The 14,057-nt window shown below is 36.7% G+C and overlaps 2 protein-coding genes across 5 annotated transcripts; one reads left to right on the top strand and one right to left on the bottom strand.

Moving 5' to 3' along the window:
- Window positions 1-333: 333 nt before the first annotated feature.
- LOC113492037 (WD repeat-containing protein 3) lies at window positions 334-8,358 on the bottom strand. Its single transcript, XM_026869315.1, has 16 exons — window positions 7,961-8,358; window positions 7,602-7,811; window positions 7,256-7,453; window positions 6,794-6,967; window positions 6,125-6,321; window positions 5,586-5,806; window positions 5,033-5,153; window positions 4,442-4,643; window positions 4,054-4,143; window positions 3,628-3,765; window positions 3,034-3,303; window positions 2,345-2,509; window positions 2,025-2,090; window positions 1,621-1,781; window positions 919-1,141; window positions 334-519 (listed from the first exon to the last, which is right to left on the bottom strand). Exons 1-16 carry the CDS (start codon window positions 8,129-8,131, stop codon window positions 355-357), a joined length of 2,772 nt encoding a protein of 923 aa, XP_026725116.1. The 5' UTR covers window positions 8,132-8,358; the 3' UTR covers window positions 334-354.
- Window positions 8,359-8,657: 299 nt separating this feature from the next.
- LOC113492035 (phosphoribosyl pyrophosphate synthase-associated protein 2) lies at window positions 8,658-13,525 on the top strand. Of its 4 annotated transcripts, none has more exons than XM_026869313.1 (7): window positions 8,658-8,830; window positions 8,990-9,082; window positions 9,272-9,391; window positions 10,204-10,492; window positions 10,758-10,927; window positions 11,281-11,389; window positions 11,651-13,525. In XM_026869313.1, the coding sequence occupies exons 2-7, from the start codon at window positions 9,006-9,008 to the stop codon at window positions 11,954-11,956; spliced, it is 1,071 nt and encodes a 356-aa protein (XP_026725114.1). In that variant the 5' UTR covers window positions 8,658-8,830; window positions 8,990-9,005; the 3' UTR covers window positions 11,957-13,525. The 4 variants fall into 4 exon arrangements, with proteins under 4 accessions (XP_026725114.1, XP_026725113.1, XP_026725112.1 ...); XM_026869312.1 differs by having other exon boundaries at window positions 8,969-9,082; XM_026869311.1 differs by having other exon boundaries at window positions 8,658-8,856.
- Window positions 13,526-14,057: the final 532 nt, after the last annotated feature.

The following is a 14,057-nucleotide window of genomic DNA, read 5'->3' as shown; positions in this document are numbered from 1 at the left end:
GGACTTAAATAACATGGTGTCACGTGAAACAGAGTTCCTAAGATGCAAATACCCCACTTTATGGCCATTTACCAGTTAAACCAGTCAGCGTTTCAACCTTCTGCGTGAAGCTATCTCTGGATATCCTTAAGCCAATATGGACATGTATTGTGATGAATTGCTACACATTGCCACGCAACGGCCAAAACGCGGCTGACGTCATCCGACGGTTCAGTTTCTGTCAGGAAGAGTCTCTACCCACTTCCTCCCCCAAGTAGCGCCGTACCAAATATGGGCCAATATTTACATCAAGCTACATACAACTTCCACAAAAACGCAAAATGAAAGTCATTATTAACTACATAACATTTATTACTAAGTAACAGTGACGATTGGCCTCTTGACGGCTTGCCGCTGTCGGCGGCGCTTGTCCCGCGAGCGCTTGTCCGCGAGCGCCTCCCGGAACAGCTGCTCGCTGTCGGCCGCCTCCGCCTCGCGCCGCAGCCACTGCAGGGCATGCACGTTGTAGCCCACCATGTCCTACGAAACAAGTTGAAAATCATGCTGTATTTATGTTTTGTGATAGCCGTGTCAGCTCATGATTAAGGACTCCGGTTGGGTCCGAAATTAAAACCCCTATAAATACGCTTAAGTAAAACGTTGCATCATTTAACAATAAAAGACAATCAGACAAGAAAATAAACATTTTTTTATTGCGATAATTGTAACGACTAAAATATTATACTGTATTACTATCATTGTAGAATCTAGAATCTTTGGATTATTTTGAGAAGAGGCAGTTGTGTGCTAAAAATAGTATATCCTTCCTACTTTCCTAAAACACAGGCATTATTTCAAAATAGGTCTTCCATCAGACTCATTAATACCATCACAAAACGTCACAAATAGTTACACAGTTAGGCAGTAAACAAAACTCACCCTCAACTCATTAAGCCGCATGCTGGCCTTGGCCTGTATCTGTATCATGTGCTTCAGTAGCGCCTGGTTGGCGACCAGCGGCGCGTGGTGTATCTTCAGCAGGAAAATGGCGAGGCGACAGAACAGCTCCGTGTTGTCGCCGCGGTCTAGTATTGTCGGTAACATGCGGACCATGTCGCAGGCCACGCTGAACGGGATCAGAAGGAGGGCTTCTTCTAAGTCACTGGAGGATAACGAAGATCGGAATTAAAATGTGGAGTGTTAGTATTATAAGAAGGTTTGGGCCGGCCTTTGACATTGCAGGCTAGTAAGTACTAGAGTCTTGAGCAAGTTACGGCCATATCCACCGAGGCAGCGGGATTATCTGAAAGGGTTACCGTGGCAAAGGAAGGAACATGGTTTATGTCACTCCCTACCGCTCAACCCAATGCGGAAGGAGCCATTTGATGATTTCCCATGCGAAAAAAGGGCCGATGTCCAGCAGTGGACCTCTATAAGCTGTCAGGCAGCATAATCAATTGTCAGGTAACGGTTTTAACGTCAGGGCGAAATTCCGAAACAACATATTGTGAAAAAAAAATAGTTTTGCTAGCCATTACTGTCGCTATCCCAACATCTCCAGATTTAAATGAAACTGCGAACACTACAAACTTATAACCCTACACCCCCCCCCCCTTACTTCTATTCTGTCTAACAAGTTACCTTGATCGGATCCTCTTAACAGTCTCGACTAAGAAGTTCTCTGGCGTGGTACAGTTGTAGGCGGCCATGAGTAGCGGCGGCTGCACGAACTGGCCGCGAGCTTCCTTCAGCTCGCGCTTGTACTCCGCGCCCACCGACAGGCACTCCATTATCGAGTCCGCCTATAAAACATACGTATATTTCACATAACTTGTTTTTGCCAAGAAATGTTTTAAGTTTTGTTTATGAGAAATAGTTCCTTATCATCCCGAAGTGGAAAAGTTGGCTTTAAAAAAGCAGTCAAGGAAAAAATAACTTTGATTTACTAAGGTATAAGGTCTATATTTAAACGAAAATTACCGTTCATCAAAATCAGTGAAGTATCATAAGTATTATTATAAGAACTGAATATGTTTTCTACTTACAGCTTTCTCTGCACCGATGGTTTTCTTCGTAGGCATAGTTAGCCCAGGCAGACCGGGGACTGGTGCCTATTAAATAACAAGTCATATAATAAAAATTTTACGAAAATGAACTCATTCCCCTTCCCTCTTTTCCTATTTTGATGAATCGATTACAACTTTGGTATCCTGCTTATACTACAACGATTTACTTATGGATATGAAATAACTGGTTTTCTCCAACTTCCCGGTTAAGTATGACTTCTAATAACTTGATTCCTATAAGAAACATACTATAATAGGTATTAAATTAAGATACATCGAGATTTTCGAGATATACATACATGTTGTTCCCCTGTAGCCAGTCCCTCCTCCTGCTCGTCGGTGTCTCCCAACACGAGCGGCTCTTCAGTCCTGGCGTACAGTCGCAGCGCGCGGTCCCCGCCGCAGGAGGCCGCGTGCAGCCCGCCCGCGCCCACCGATATACCCCAACACTCGCCCGCGTGACCCTGCCACACGGAAAACGGTTTTATGTTAAAGAATATAGAAGATAGAATGTTCTGTACTGCACACCACAAAGTACAGGATTGGATACAAATAAATAGTTACATGGTGCCACAATGGGCGGTCTTATCGTATCTTACTAAAAAAACTAAAAGGTTTTTAGTTTATTTTTATCTGTAAGCGACAGATGTTAGACTGTCTGTCTAATATCAACTAGCAAGTTAATTTGATCTTATTCCCGGTTTCCGATTGAGCTGAAGCAGAGCTTTTGGCACAAGATCTGATGCTAGAAGGTGGCTTGGAATATAGATTCGTTTGAATGGGCTTTTCGAGTAGAAACTTTGATTAAAACAAAACGACTGTTCGACTCACGACCTCGCCACTTCAGCTAAGTCCCAAACTAGATGGGCAATACCGATAAATCATGTTTACCACGATAGTTACTCTAAAAAAGATCTTTATTAAGGTGGCCTTGCATTAAAATTAAAAACAAATCGGTATAGAAAAAAATAATCAAAAAGCCACTCACATTCAACGTAATAATGTTATCATAGCTATCCGCATCCCACTGTTTCACTTTCCCATCCTTAGACGTGGTGAAGAAGTAATGCGTTGAGGGTACAAACTGGAGTGAGGTCACGGAATCGTTGTGAGCGAATATCGACTTGTGGCAGTCACCGAAGTCCATTCCCCATATCTTGACGTTTCGGTCGGCTGAGCCTGTTGCTATGAGCGTCGAGTCGTAGCTGATGTCTAGGCAGAGGACGGGTAGCTTGTGCCCGTAGAGGGATAGGTAGAACTGTGGATGATAAGTTACGGTTGAAAATTGATTGTTTTTTGGTTAGTTAACAATTGGCAATGTGAAATGGCCCATAGCCATTCGCCCACAATAATCAAATAGTCTAAGTTTACAATCATTGCATCTTTGATAAGATAAGATAAGATTCATTTATTTATAAACAAGAAAAAAATTTTTTTTTCAAGTACCCCTCTTTGTTCTGGATCTTTGACTGAGTTAATGTTGCGCAAACCAACTATACTTAAGCCATAACAATACAACGAATCAGTGTACATTAATAGGAAACGTTCGCTCATTAAGCTACTTTTGATACTGTTGACTTACCTTAAAAGTATCAAGGAAGAATATTTTTACGGTAGAGTCTAATAGACCGACAGCTATGAACTTGTTGTTCGGACTTATTTTTACTGCCAGTACAGATTCTTCTAACTCTAGCGTCCTTGTGTGAAGGAGGGAAAGCACCTGGAAAATAATGATCTTATTAATAAGCTAGATAAAGTCAGGTAACACATGAAAACATGTAAAAAAAGCAGGGTTTTGTGGCCGTCGGTCACCGGTGACCGAAAAGCTAATATTGCGTAATTTGTTCACCGATATTGCGGTATTCCTGTAGGCTCTTTAAGCGGGTCTACAGGTGCAGTAGAACCGACATGGTCTCGATTCTAAAAGGTCAAAAGTCGTTCTTAACAAACTCATTACAGGCTCTAATCAAATACGACAATTTAGAATTAAATAAAAGAAGAAGGTTACCTTTGCCTTGGACTCGCCCGTCGGATCCGGAATAAGTTCAAACTGCCACAACTTGACTGTCTTGTCGCCGCCACCCGAAAAACATCCTCTCTATGACAATTAAAAAAATAAGTTTAAACAATTAATTGACTACAAGATTTTTGTTATTCTTGCATTTTATACTTTAACACAGTGTAATAACGGCTGCATTTCATTAACATTACAACGCAATTATATTGTATACTAATTTATTTTATAATTACTGTATGTATTAATAGCATAACACAGTAGTGTACTTCATCACACGTTACCAATGCACCTACTTCTTGTTATCTCTTTTCACAATTTGTAGACTGCTAGAGAACGCCTCAGGCAATAAGTAGTAAATAAAGAAATAAAATGTACTCACACTATCCGGTGTAAGTCCGACAGTGGAACACTCGGCGGTGTGAGCGGGCACTTGTTCTAGAACCTTCCCAGCCGCCACGTCTACCAGCAGTAGCGTCCCGTCCACGCAGCCAACGAGCGCGTGTCTGTCGCCCGGCGCGAAGCTGATGCTGCACGGACGGCCGCATGGCACTGGGATTGTACGGAGACACGCTTGCGTTGCCCTGGAGGAAGGATAAGGAATATGTAGGAGTATTGTGTTCTAGTATGATAATATACATCAGCTGTTAGCACTGACGAAGTGTTATATTCAATGCAATATGAACCTAAGTACTTGGATTTAGACTTCAAAATTCAAATCTTGTATTTGAATGGACAAAAAGTTATTGCTTATTGAATTGATTAAGTAAAACAATACTTAAGTAAAGCAAATGAACCAAGTTTAAATTCCTTCTTCTTCGCAGAAACATGGGCGTAAATTGTGGCATGTTACATATTATACATAACGAAAATAGTATACACAGCGAAACTATACAATATAATGTTCAAACAAAACCTTCGCTTAGCCTAATTGCATCAGGTAAACAAATCTTGGCACTGCATCTCAACTTACCTACTCCAAAGTTTGATAGAATCAGCGGAAGCAGATATCACAGCGAGATTGTCAGAACTGATGGCGACGCAACGCGGCTCCTTCTGGTGGCCCGGTTGAGTAATTTGTTTTAGACATTGCACTGTGAAAGAAATCAAATATAATAAATTACTCATACTCTCAACATTAGTCTACAGCTATGCTTACAACGAGCTGATGCCGTCTTGAAAGCGAGACAGTAATATACACTATATAACGCTATTTCACTTTCACAACAACCTCAACCTCGCTTTAAACAAATCAGTTAAGGTATATATTTTTTAATATGAATGTTGAATTATGTGTCACGTTGTTGGTTTGCGATGGACTCCTGAACTACTTTCCTGAATACAATCTAATTAGCACACCGCAGCTTGATACAACTTGACAAATAGGGTAGCTTTCAATTTATAGTCGCAATATTATTTTCCTGCTAATTATTTATCTAATAACCTACCCTCCTACTTACAACGCGGATGAATACTCATATCGCAGACAACAGCTACTGTGGCTCAAACCTTAGAACATGACATACCTTCATGTCCTTCTCCGATCCTCAGGCTATGCAGCTCCACAGTGTTGTTAGCCAAGCTCACACCAACACGCAACTCTCCTGTGGTGCCCAACAATAATGTAGTAGACTTCAACTTGGTGTCCAGTTTTATAGAAGACAGTCGCTTCACTTCATCTGACAGTGTTAATAGCTCTGGTACTGTGGTCGCTTCAGCGTCTAATTCACCACTTTCTTTTAGTTTCCTGTAAATTGCAAAAAAGTTTTATAATGATTCAAAACATTTTTTTTTTACAAAAAAGAAACGATTCCCGCAAAAAGGAATTATAATTCACACATGCATAAAGATACCCAAACTCAGGACAACTATTCGTGGATCACACAAATAATTGTCTTACGCGTGGACGAACCCGCGACACGTCACGCCCAGTGCTTTGGCGTGGTGACGTCAACCATTCGGCTAACCGTGCAGTCCATTAATTTTTAAGCTCAGATACAATGAAAATTTATCTTAATATATTTTACTTAAGCATTATTGATTAATTTAGTTTAAATTCACTCACGCCAATCTCTTTCTTTGTTTTTTTATTCGTTTATCCATCCTTGTTTTGGCTTCTTCATCTGAACAGAACGAGAACAGTTCCAATAGAGAATCTGTACCATGACACGCCAACACGGTCAGCCCCGGGTCGGTTGACAGGCCCACAACGCGGCCTTTACCGCCTCTCACTAGTGTACCTACTTGGTGACATTGAAGTACCTGCAATGGAGTTTAATTTTAATTGTTTTTACTAAGCAGTAACTTTACTTATGTAAGAATTTAGTTATGTATTTTATTTCACTGGAAATATTTTCTAAGCTTTGGGAATAACAGATCCCTATCACTGGGATAGGGATCTATATCACTAAGGCCCTGCTTAGTGATAGGGATCTGTTATTCCCTATCTGCCTGTCTGTCCAGGCGATGTCTCATGAACTTTTATAGCTAGAGAGTTAGTATTTTTTACTGATGATGAATTTTTGTTTTGCAACAAAGAATATAAAAATTGAAACCCAGTTTAGACAATGTATGTAATAATCCATGAATAATACAATGTTAATCACTTTTTGTTTGAGTTATTGCATAACATTAACGTTGTTAAGTTATTAATGTTGCATAGCTCCTGCCGAATCTCTTACCCACCTTCTACAAAAAACAAGCTATAGTAGGTATTTATTATATAGGTACTCACTGAAGAGTCTTCCAGATTATCTGTCTCCTCCAACTTGACTATTTCTAGTTGTCTAATAAGTTTGTCTTCATCTTTCACATCTGCTGTCCAGTTCAATTTCCAAACTCTCAGTTCTTGGTCCATACTACCAGTCACAAGGTATCTCTCCTCTTTTAGAAGTACTGCTGACCATACCTGGAATGATTTTTATTGACACATTATTTTCAATGTACTAATTTAATAATACCAACTTTTCTATATTGCATGAGTTGATAAAGGCCTACAGAGCACAGTCTTGATTATTATGGATTATTATTAATTGGTAATAAAACACTTATAATTGACTATTAAGGGAAGTAACTTTCAAATTAACCATTTACTATATCATTGAACACCAAAAGTAATGCACACATGACTTCTAATAAAATGATGTTACTAAGTAGTAAATAGTACATAAATATCAAAATGAGAACAAGTACTCACTTCCATTTGATGTCCTCCCAGAGTCTTGAAGCAATGTTTCGTCTCAATATCCCAGAATTTAACAAATGTGTCCTTAGAGGAGCTGACCACACAGTTCTTGCCGTTGATGAACAGTACACTGGTTATAGCCCCCTTATGTCCACTGAAGCGGGCTTTACCTGTCTCTGACACCACATCCCACAGGATCACTTCTGTATCCTGATAAACAGTTAGATATTAAATATCAACAAATGAATTCTGTAAAAATAACTCTAAGCAATATTGCCTTTGCCATTTGATTGACAATTATTTAATGCACATCATAAAAATTACCATCCATGACCAATGATTAAAATATTAAACTAACCTTAGAACCAGACACCAGACGATGTCCTTGTTCATCATACTGTAAACATGTGACGGCGGACTTATGACCGGCAAACACACACACTATCTCATTGTTTAAGAGCTCAAAGACATTGATGTTGCCGTCCACATAACCCACCGCTATGTGGTTACCATTGGGACTTGCTGCAATCTGAGATACCACTACATTTTCTCCTGGAAGCACCTGAGCCTGAGGAAAAATAAAACGAGACAGAGTAAACAAACAACACCACAATTCAACATTATTAGTCTTCCAATCTAACTCTCGACATTTTAAAGTCATTAACTAGTAAATAATCTGTCCCTTTGTGGTAAATAAATAACACATCTAACGCTTACCTTTTCGCCCAGCCTCATATCCCAGATCACAACATGTTCGCATGTTCCAACTGCTATGTATCGCCCACTTACTCCATTCAGCGAGACATGAGTGCTGTTACAATCGGCACTAGCTATGACATTGAATGTTCCGCTTGGAGCGTAACGTAAATACTGTTTAGTCAATCCCATTTTTATTTATTTACTGGTCATAACCTCCAACAAAAACATCCCAGAATTCCCAGATCCCAGCGCACACTTTTTTGTTATGACATTGGATTTTTTTAACAGTCTGTTCCAATAATTTCAAGTTTCGGAACATGGTATTTTAAGCTTCCCTAGGCTAAAAATACAAAAGCCGAACGAAAGTTTCCTTCAAGGTTAAAATTGGATTATCTGATAACTTAATATTTTATCCAAATCTCGAAGACTTGTTCAGATAATATTTTATTATAAAATGGCCATTTCCTTTAAAACGTAGCATTACCAACAAACCTTGAAAGCAAAACAAAAAAGAGGTTGGTTTTCGATTGAACTAAATTGTAATTCTATTAAATTAGTCCTAGATAACTTTTATTGGAAAAAAAAGACTTACACAGGTTGATATTATATAGGGATATTCACGATGGCACTTTTGAAAAGATAATGATAATTATTGTGAGAAAATTTAAACATATTCAATTATCATTCCTTTTGTTTGTTCGTTCGGTTGTATTTTTATCTGTGGCTATTCACATTCGGTGATTCCATAATTTTAATTAAATCGTACTACCACACCAAATATCTCCCACTTACATGTATTTAAAGTGTGTTTTAGGAAGCAAAGTACCTTAGAAATATTTCATATTGTTTCTTTTCATTCTGCGGTAACAAATACAATACTGCCATCAGGTTATTATGTTACTCAACAAAACCAGGTTTATTGTTTTTCTTGTTGATCCACAGTGACGTCCCTTTCCTAAATTAAATAAAATTGCATGTGTTGAACAGTCGGCTAACGAATAAGAAAACGTGCCTGCTCTTTTTCAGGCTGGTGGGTTTCACTAATAGATCTCGCAAGGGCAATATGGACGGTAACTCCACGTCAGACATAGTGATCTTGAGCGGCAACTCGCACCCTGAACTTGCGGAATCAATCGCTCAGTAAGTATTTGCTCTTCATCTTGAATACCCATTCCATTGGAAGGATCGGAACATTGACCTAGTGTTTGACAATCACAGAGGTTAAGTAGTATGACCTCATTTAAAATATGAGTATGTGTTGGTTTGTATATGTATAAATTAAATTAGCCTTAACTTTTACTATGCTAGAATAATCTTCATGTTTTTCAGTCGTCTGGGAGTAAGAAAAGGAGGATGTTCTGTATATCATAAGACCAATAGGGAAACTATTGTTGAAATTGCAGATTCTATTCGTGGAAAGAATATTTATATAGTACAGACTGGTACTAAGTAAGTATAATTTAAAAAAATATTTCTGAATGAAAATGAATCTCATTGGAATCAAAATAAATTATTTTTCTGATTTGTATACAATCTAGCCCATAAACATGTAACTATTTTTAACCATTAATTCCAAAGTCTTTAGTCAATAGTATTTGTAATAAACAAACTTCAAAGAGTATTTTATATATCTAAAGTGACTTGTTTGCGTAATAATGTGCTAATAAGTGTGTCCTTATATCAGTCCATATTCTCAGTAATCAACTTAAATGGAACGTTGTGTTGTGCATAGTTAACTGGCAATAAACAGTAGATTATTGCTTCAATGTTTATGTACTCTGTCAACAATGACATGTTGTAAAAAGATTTGTCTTCTAAGAATTGTAATTTGTATGAAAGTATTGTATTGTAAGTAAGATCTGAAAAGATTCAAGGATATTCCTGTGAGGCCTAGTATCTTTTGGCATTTATTACCAATTATTCTGTGAATGTGTGCTGACACCTCAGTATAATACTAACAAAATATGTTAATTTAATCTGAAAAAGCTGTCAAGGCTAACTGGATAGATCCGATAAATATAAATTGGATGCAACATAAAATAATACATCCATTTTCTTGCAAATAATATGTGATAATTTTTTGTTTTTTCATACAGTTTTTAGCCTAAAATAATCATTGAATGTGGTTTGAAATTATACATTCAGTTCCTTGTGAATAAGTAAAAAATTTTTCTTACTTCACCCAGCTGTTAGCCATAAATAACCATTAAACTCATTAATTGTTAAAATAAAAAAAATACTAACTTTAATTTTTATTACAGAGATGTAAATAACAACATAATGGAACTATTGATAATGGCATATGCTTGTAAGACTTCATCAGCTAGGTCTATTGTAGGTGTGATACCGTACCTACCATACAGCAAACAGTGTAAAATGAGGAAGCGTGGATGTATTGTCACTAAACTTCTTGCCAAAATGATGTGCAAGTCTGGCCTGACACATATCATCACTATGGATCTACACCAGAAAGAAATCCAAGGTTTCTACGAGTGCCCAGTTGATAATTTAAGGGCTTCACCATTTTTACTGCAATACATTCAAGAAAGTGTAAGTTCTTTAATTTATTATTATTTGTGTATTTTTTGACTGGATTTTTCCATAGATTTCAGTATATATTATTTAGACTAACATTTTTGGCAATGGAACTATAACATTGAAAATAAATAACTGACAATTCTCCCAATAATTACACCTTTAATTAGTTTTTTGGCACACCTCCAAAGTTACCTTAAGACTAAAATACAATGTGAAACCACCTCAAATGGCTCAAATATACTTTGTAGTTTCTTAAGTAATTGAATTATGGTATTAGATTCCAGATTATCGGAATTCAGTAATAGTGGCGCGCAACCCTGGCTCTGCTAAGAAGGCTACGTCATACGCTGAGCGTTTACGATTAGCTATCGCGGTGATTCACGGCGAACAGAAGGAAGCTGAAAGTGATGAAGTAGATGGACGTTACTCACCACCTTGTTTACCGAAGTAAGTGAACTTATTGTGGTTGATAACTGGTATTTAAGAAGCAATAAAATGCTAGTCACTTTAAACTACCTACTCTAATTAAAAACATTGTATCTAAATTAAAGGAATTTTTATAAATTATGAACTATTAGGCGACATGTACACGGACACTTTAGCGTCACTTGAGTCAAATTACGGTACTTTTTTCTGATAAATTCAAAGGTCGCGTGCCCAACTTAAGATGTTGTAAATACAATATTGCTTGTTAATACACGTTGCGTATATAAAGTGATGCCGTGTGAACATAATTATGTTCTGCTATTTTCACACCACATTTATATGTAATCTGTAATAATTGTATTAACCTTTTTCAGCCGATCCCGCACCATGGATGTGTCCGTGGGTGTGCCGGTACACCCGGCAAAAGAGAAGCCGCCAATAAATGTTGTTGGAGACGTAGGCGGGAGAATAGCTATTATGGTGGTATGTACCTACATCTATTTATAATTCTCTCATGGCTTTTCAGATTTGGACTGTTCATTTTTGTACACAAAACGTCTGAACAGATTTTATGCGAGATATAATTTTATAGCCAATAATAAAGGAATTCGACGCAAAAGCGATTTAAATTATACACAACTCAACATTACTCAAGGAAATTACAATCTCAGGATTTTTTGCAATGGACCTTCAAAAGATGCAACTAAAAAAGAAATGAATATAAATTGTCGCTTATTATTTCAGGATGACATGATAGACGACGTCCAATCATTTGTAGCTGCGGCAGAAGTTTTAAAGGAATGTGGAGCTTACAAAATTTACGTGCTTGCGACTCACGGCCTACTCTCGTCTGATGCGCCCCGCCTCATTGAAGAATCGCCCATCGACGAAGTGGTCGTCACAAACACGGTGCCCCACGAGTTACAGAAGATGCAGTGCAACAAGATCAAGACCATAGACATATCCGTCCTCCTTAGTGAGGCCATCCGGCGCATCCACAACAAAGAGTCCATGTCATACCTCTTCAAAAATGTCACCCTCGAAGATTAATACCTGTATTGCTTTCCATGTTTTAATCTTAAGTATTAATTAAGTATTATGTTCTTATTTGAGTTTTATAATCATTGAATTTCTATACTGTCCATTGTAAAAGTATTTAACATCTGTTAGTGACTGTATTACATACCAGCCTTTTAAGCAAGTTTCTCAGTGATTATAAAGGTCTTATGTGGAATGGTTTATAATTCCTCGTTTTGTGTATTATTTTGTGTATTCTTATTTTTTTAAGTTGCTTCTATTATTTACTTTTTATTATTGTAATCAAATTGTTTACCCAAATATCTGAACAAATCAAAATATATCTTTTGTATGTATATATCCATATTCAGGTGCACATTAAACGAGATATTTGGCTACAAATAGCCTTGTCAACATTAGTTTTGAACTGCTTCTTTTATTCTACATTTGTTTATATAATTTTGCATTTTATCCTTATTGTTTGTTTATTTAATTAGTGTTCTGTACCAAAAATAAAGGACACGCATAAGGGCACATACAAAATTGAATTTAAAATGTATCATAGCTTTAGGAAGGTTTTTGTTGTAAGTTGTGGAGGTAATTATTTTAGTCGTGTTAAGTATTAAATGTATATTCAAAGATGACGAATCCAAGTGTACATTTATTTGAAACGAGCTTTTTCATATGATTCTATGGTGTGCTATAAAAATAATTTAACGCCTCATTTACTACACAAACATTGCAGAAACTATCTAATATAAAAATAGGTTGCTAATCTAATCAGTTTACATCTCCATAAATTCATACTCGATTACATATAAAAATAACACCTACACACCTCGTTACCAGAAGTGCGTTATACTGAAAATTAATCCCTGCTTTTTTTAGATAATCTGTTTACTTTTAGGTGTCCGTCAACTCTGTTAAGACATACATCCTGCTCATATTTACAATATTTTGCAGTGTATAATTATTATTATTCTGGTGTTAAAATGGTCTTGTTATAGAACTACACGACTTTCGTTAGGCCAAGCTCTAGATTATAATGAGTGTATGAGTATACCTATGAAGTAGATAATTACAATTGTTTAAAGATTTGCCTTGCTGGTTTATAGACTGATAAATTTATATTTTTGTTCCGAATATTTGCAATATATTTTATATACCTTAATGTCGAAAAGTTGCCTATTTAAAAGTGAAGTTGATTATGCAATAATATAGTATATTGGTGATTCGAAGAACATTTCCTTCCGAGAGTCTATATTTTTTCTTAAAATATTTGTGGATACTATAAACATAACCAGTAATATTTGTAGTTTTATGAATGGTTGTTAGATGAATACCTGTAATACAGTTTATCCAGGTAAACAAGAATCTAAAGAGTACACAACACGCCTGATCTTCGAACAAAGTTCGTGGGATCAAGTACTCTTTTTCACCCTGTATGCCATTTGGTTGGCTGTATCTGGATAAATTGTAATATGCAAAATAAACATTATGACTGTGAGAATTAATAGTAAATATAAATATATTAATTTTATAGTTAAGAAAACGCCGTAATATGTGTACTAAATATAGACTATATAAATAAATTAAAATGTGGCATAATTGGCTTTTATTTCACCTACTTTTTAATGGGAGTAGTAGTAGGCACCGTCGGCATCGGCTAAGGCTATGTTTTCATGTAACATACAAGAAAATGATTCCTACGGGAATTGGTCAGCTGTTCAAGTCTGAGATTTATATGTCTGTCTGTCTGTTGACGAGCCGAATCGCATTTCCGTAGCCCGTAGCCACATGTAACGAAATTATTTTCTTTTCAGCTTATAGTACTTTTGTGTTGTGCCTATGATTAAAATATTACAATATCAAGTCTAATGTGTATGTGTATTATAGTTTTATGGGATTAGTATCGATAAATTGAACACAGTGATTTCCCTTGAAGGATTTAAAATACTGACTCTGTAAACGCAGAATTTTCATTATTTGATGGAGTAAATAGATAATAAATTGTTTTTATTTTCCAGAAAGATATACATAATCTGTTTGCTTGATTTGACTTGCACACTTTGAAAGTTGGGAACATGAACCTTGCGCCATGGCTCTAGGGTATGATTTTGAATGAACAGCTGTA

This window comes from Trichoplusia ni, chromosome 3, assembly GCF_003590095.1.
Source record: "Trichoplusia ni isolate ovarian cell line Hi5 chromosome 3, tn1, whole genome shotgun sequence".
Taxonomy (NCBI): Eukaryota; Metazoa; Arthropoda; class Insecta; order Lepidoptera; family Noctuidae; genus Trichoplusia; species Trichoplusia ni.
The sequence above is the reverse complement of the archived record's forward strand: the minus strand, read 5'-3'. Positions and strand labels throughout refer to the sequence as shown.

Excerpts from the sequence above, each read along its gene's own strand:
- LOC113492037 (XM_026869315.1), bottom strand. The coding sequence starts at position 8,131 with ATGGGATTGACTAAACAGTATTTACGTTACGCTCCAAGCGGAACATTC. Across the intron at positions 6,968-7,255 it reads TGGGAGGACATCAAATGGAA|GTATGGTCAGCAGTACTTCT; the intron begins GTGAGTACTTGT and ends AAATCATTCCAG. Across the intron at positions 5,807-6,124 it reads AAACAAAGAAAGAGATTGGC|GAAACTAAAAGAAAGTGGTG; the intron begins GTGAGTGAATTT and ends TGCAATTTACAG.
- LOC113492035 (XM_026869310.1), top strand. The coding sequence starts at position 8,837 with ATGTTACTCAACAAAACCAG. Across the intron at positions 10,928-11,280 it reads TCACCACCTTGTTTACCGAA|CCGATCCCGCACCATGGATG; the intron begins GTAAGTGAACTT and ends AACCTTTTTCAG. Across the intron at positions 11,390-11,650 it reads GGAGAATAGCTATTATGGTG|GATGACATGATAGACGACGT; the intron begins GTATGTACCTAC and ends TTATTATTTCAG.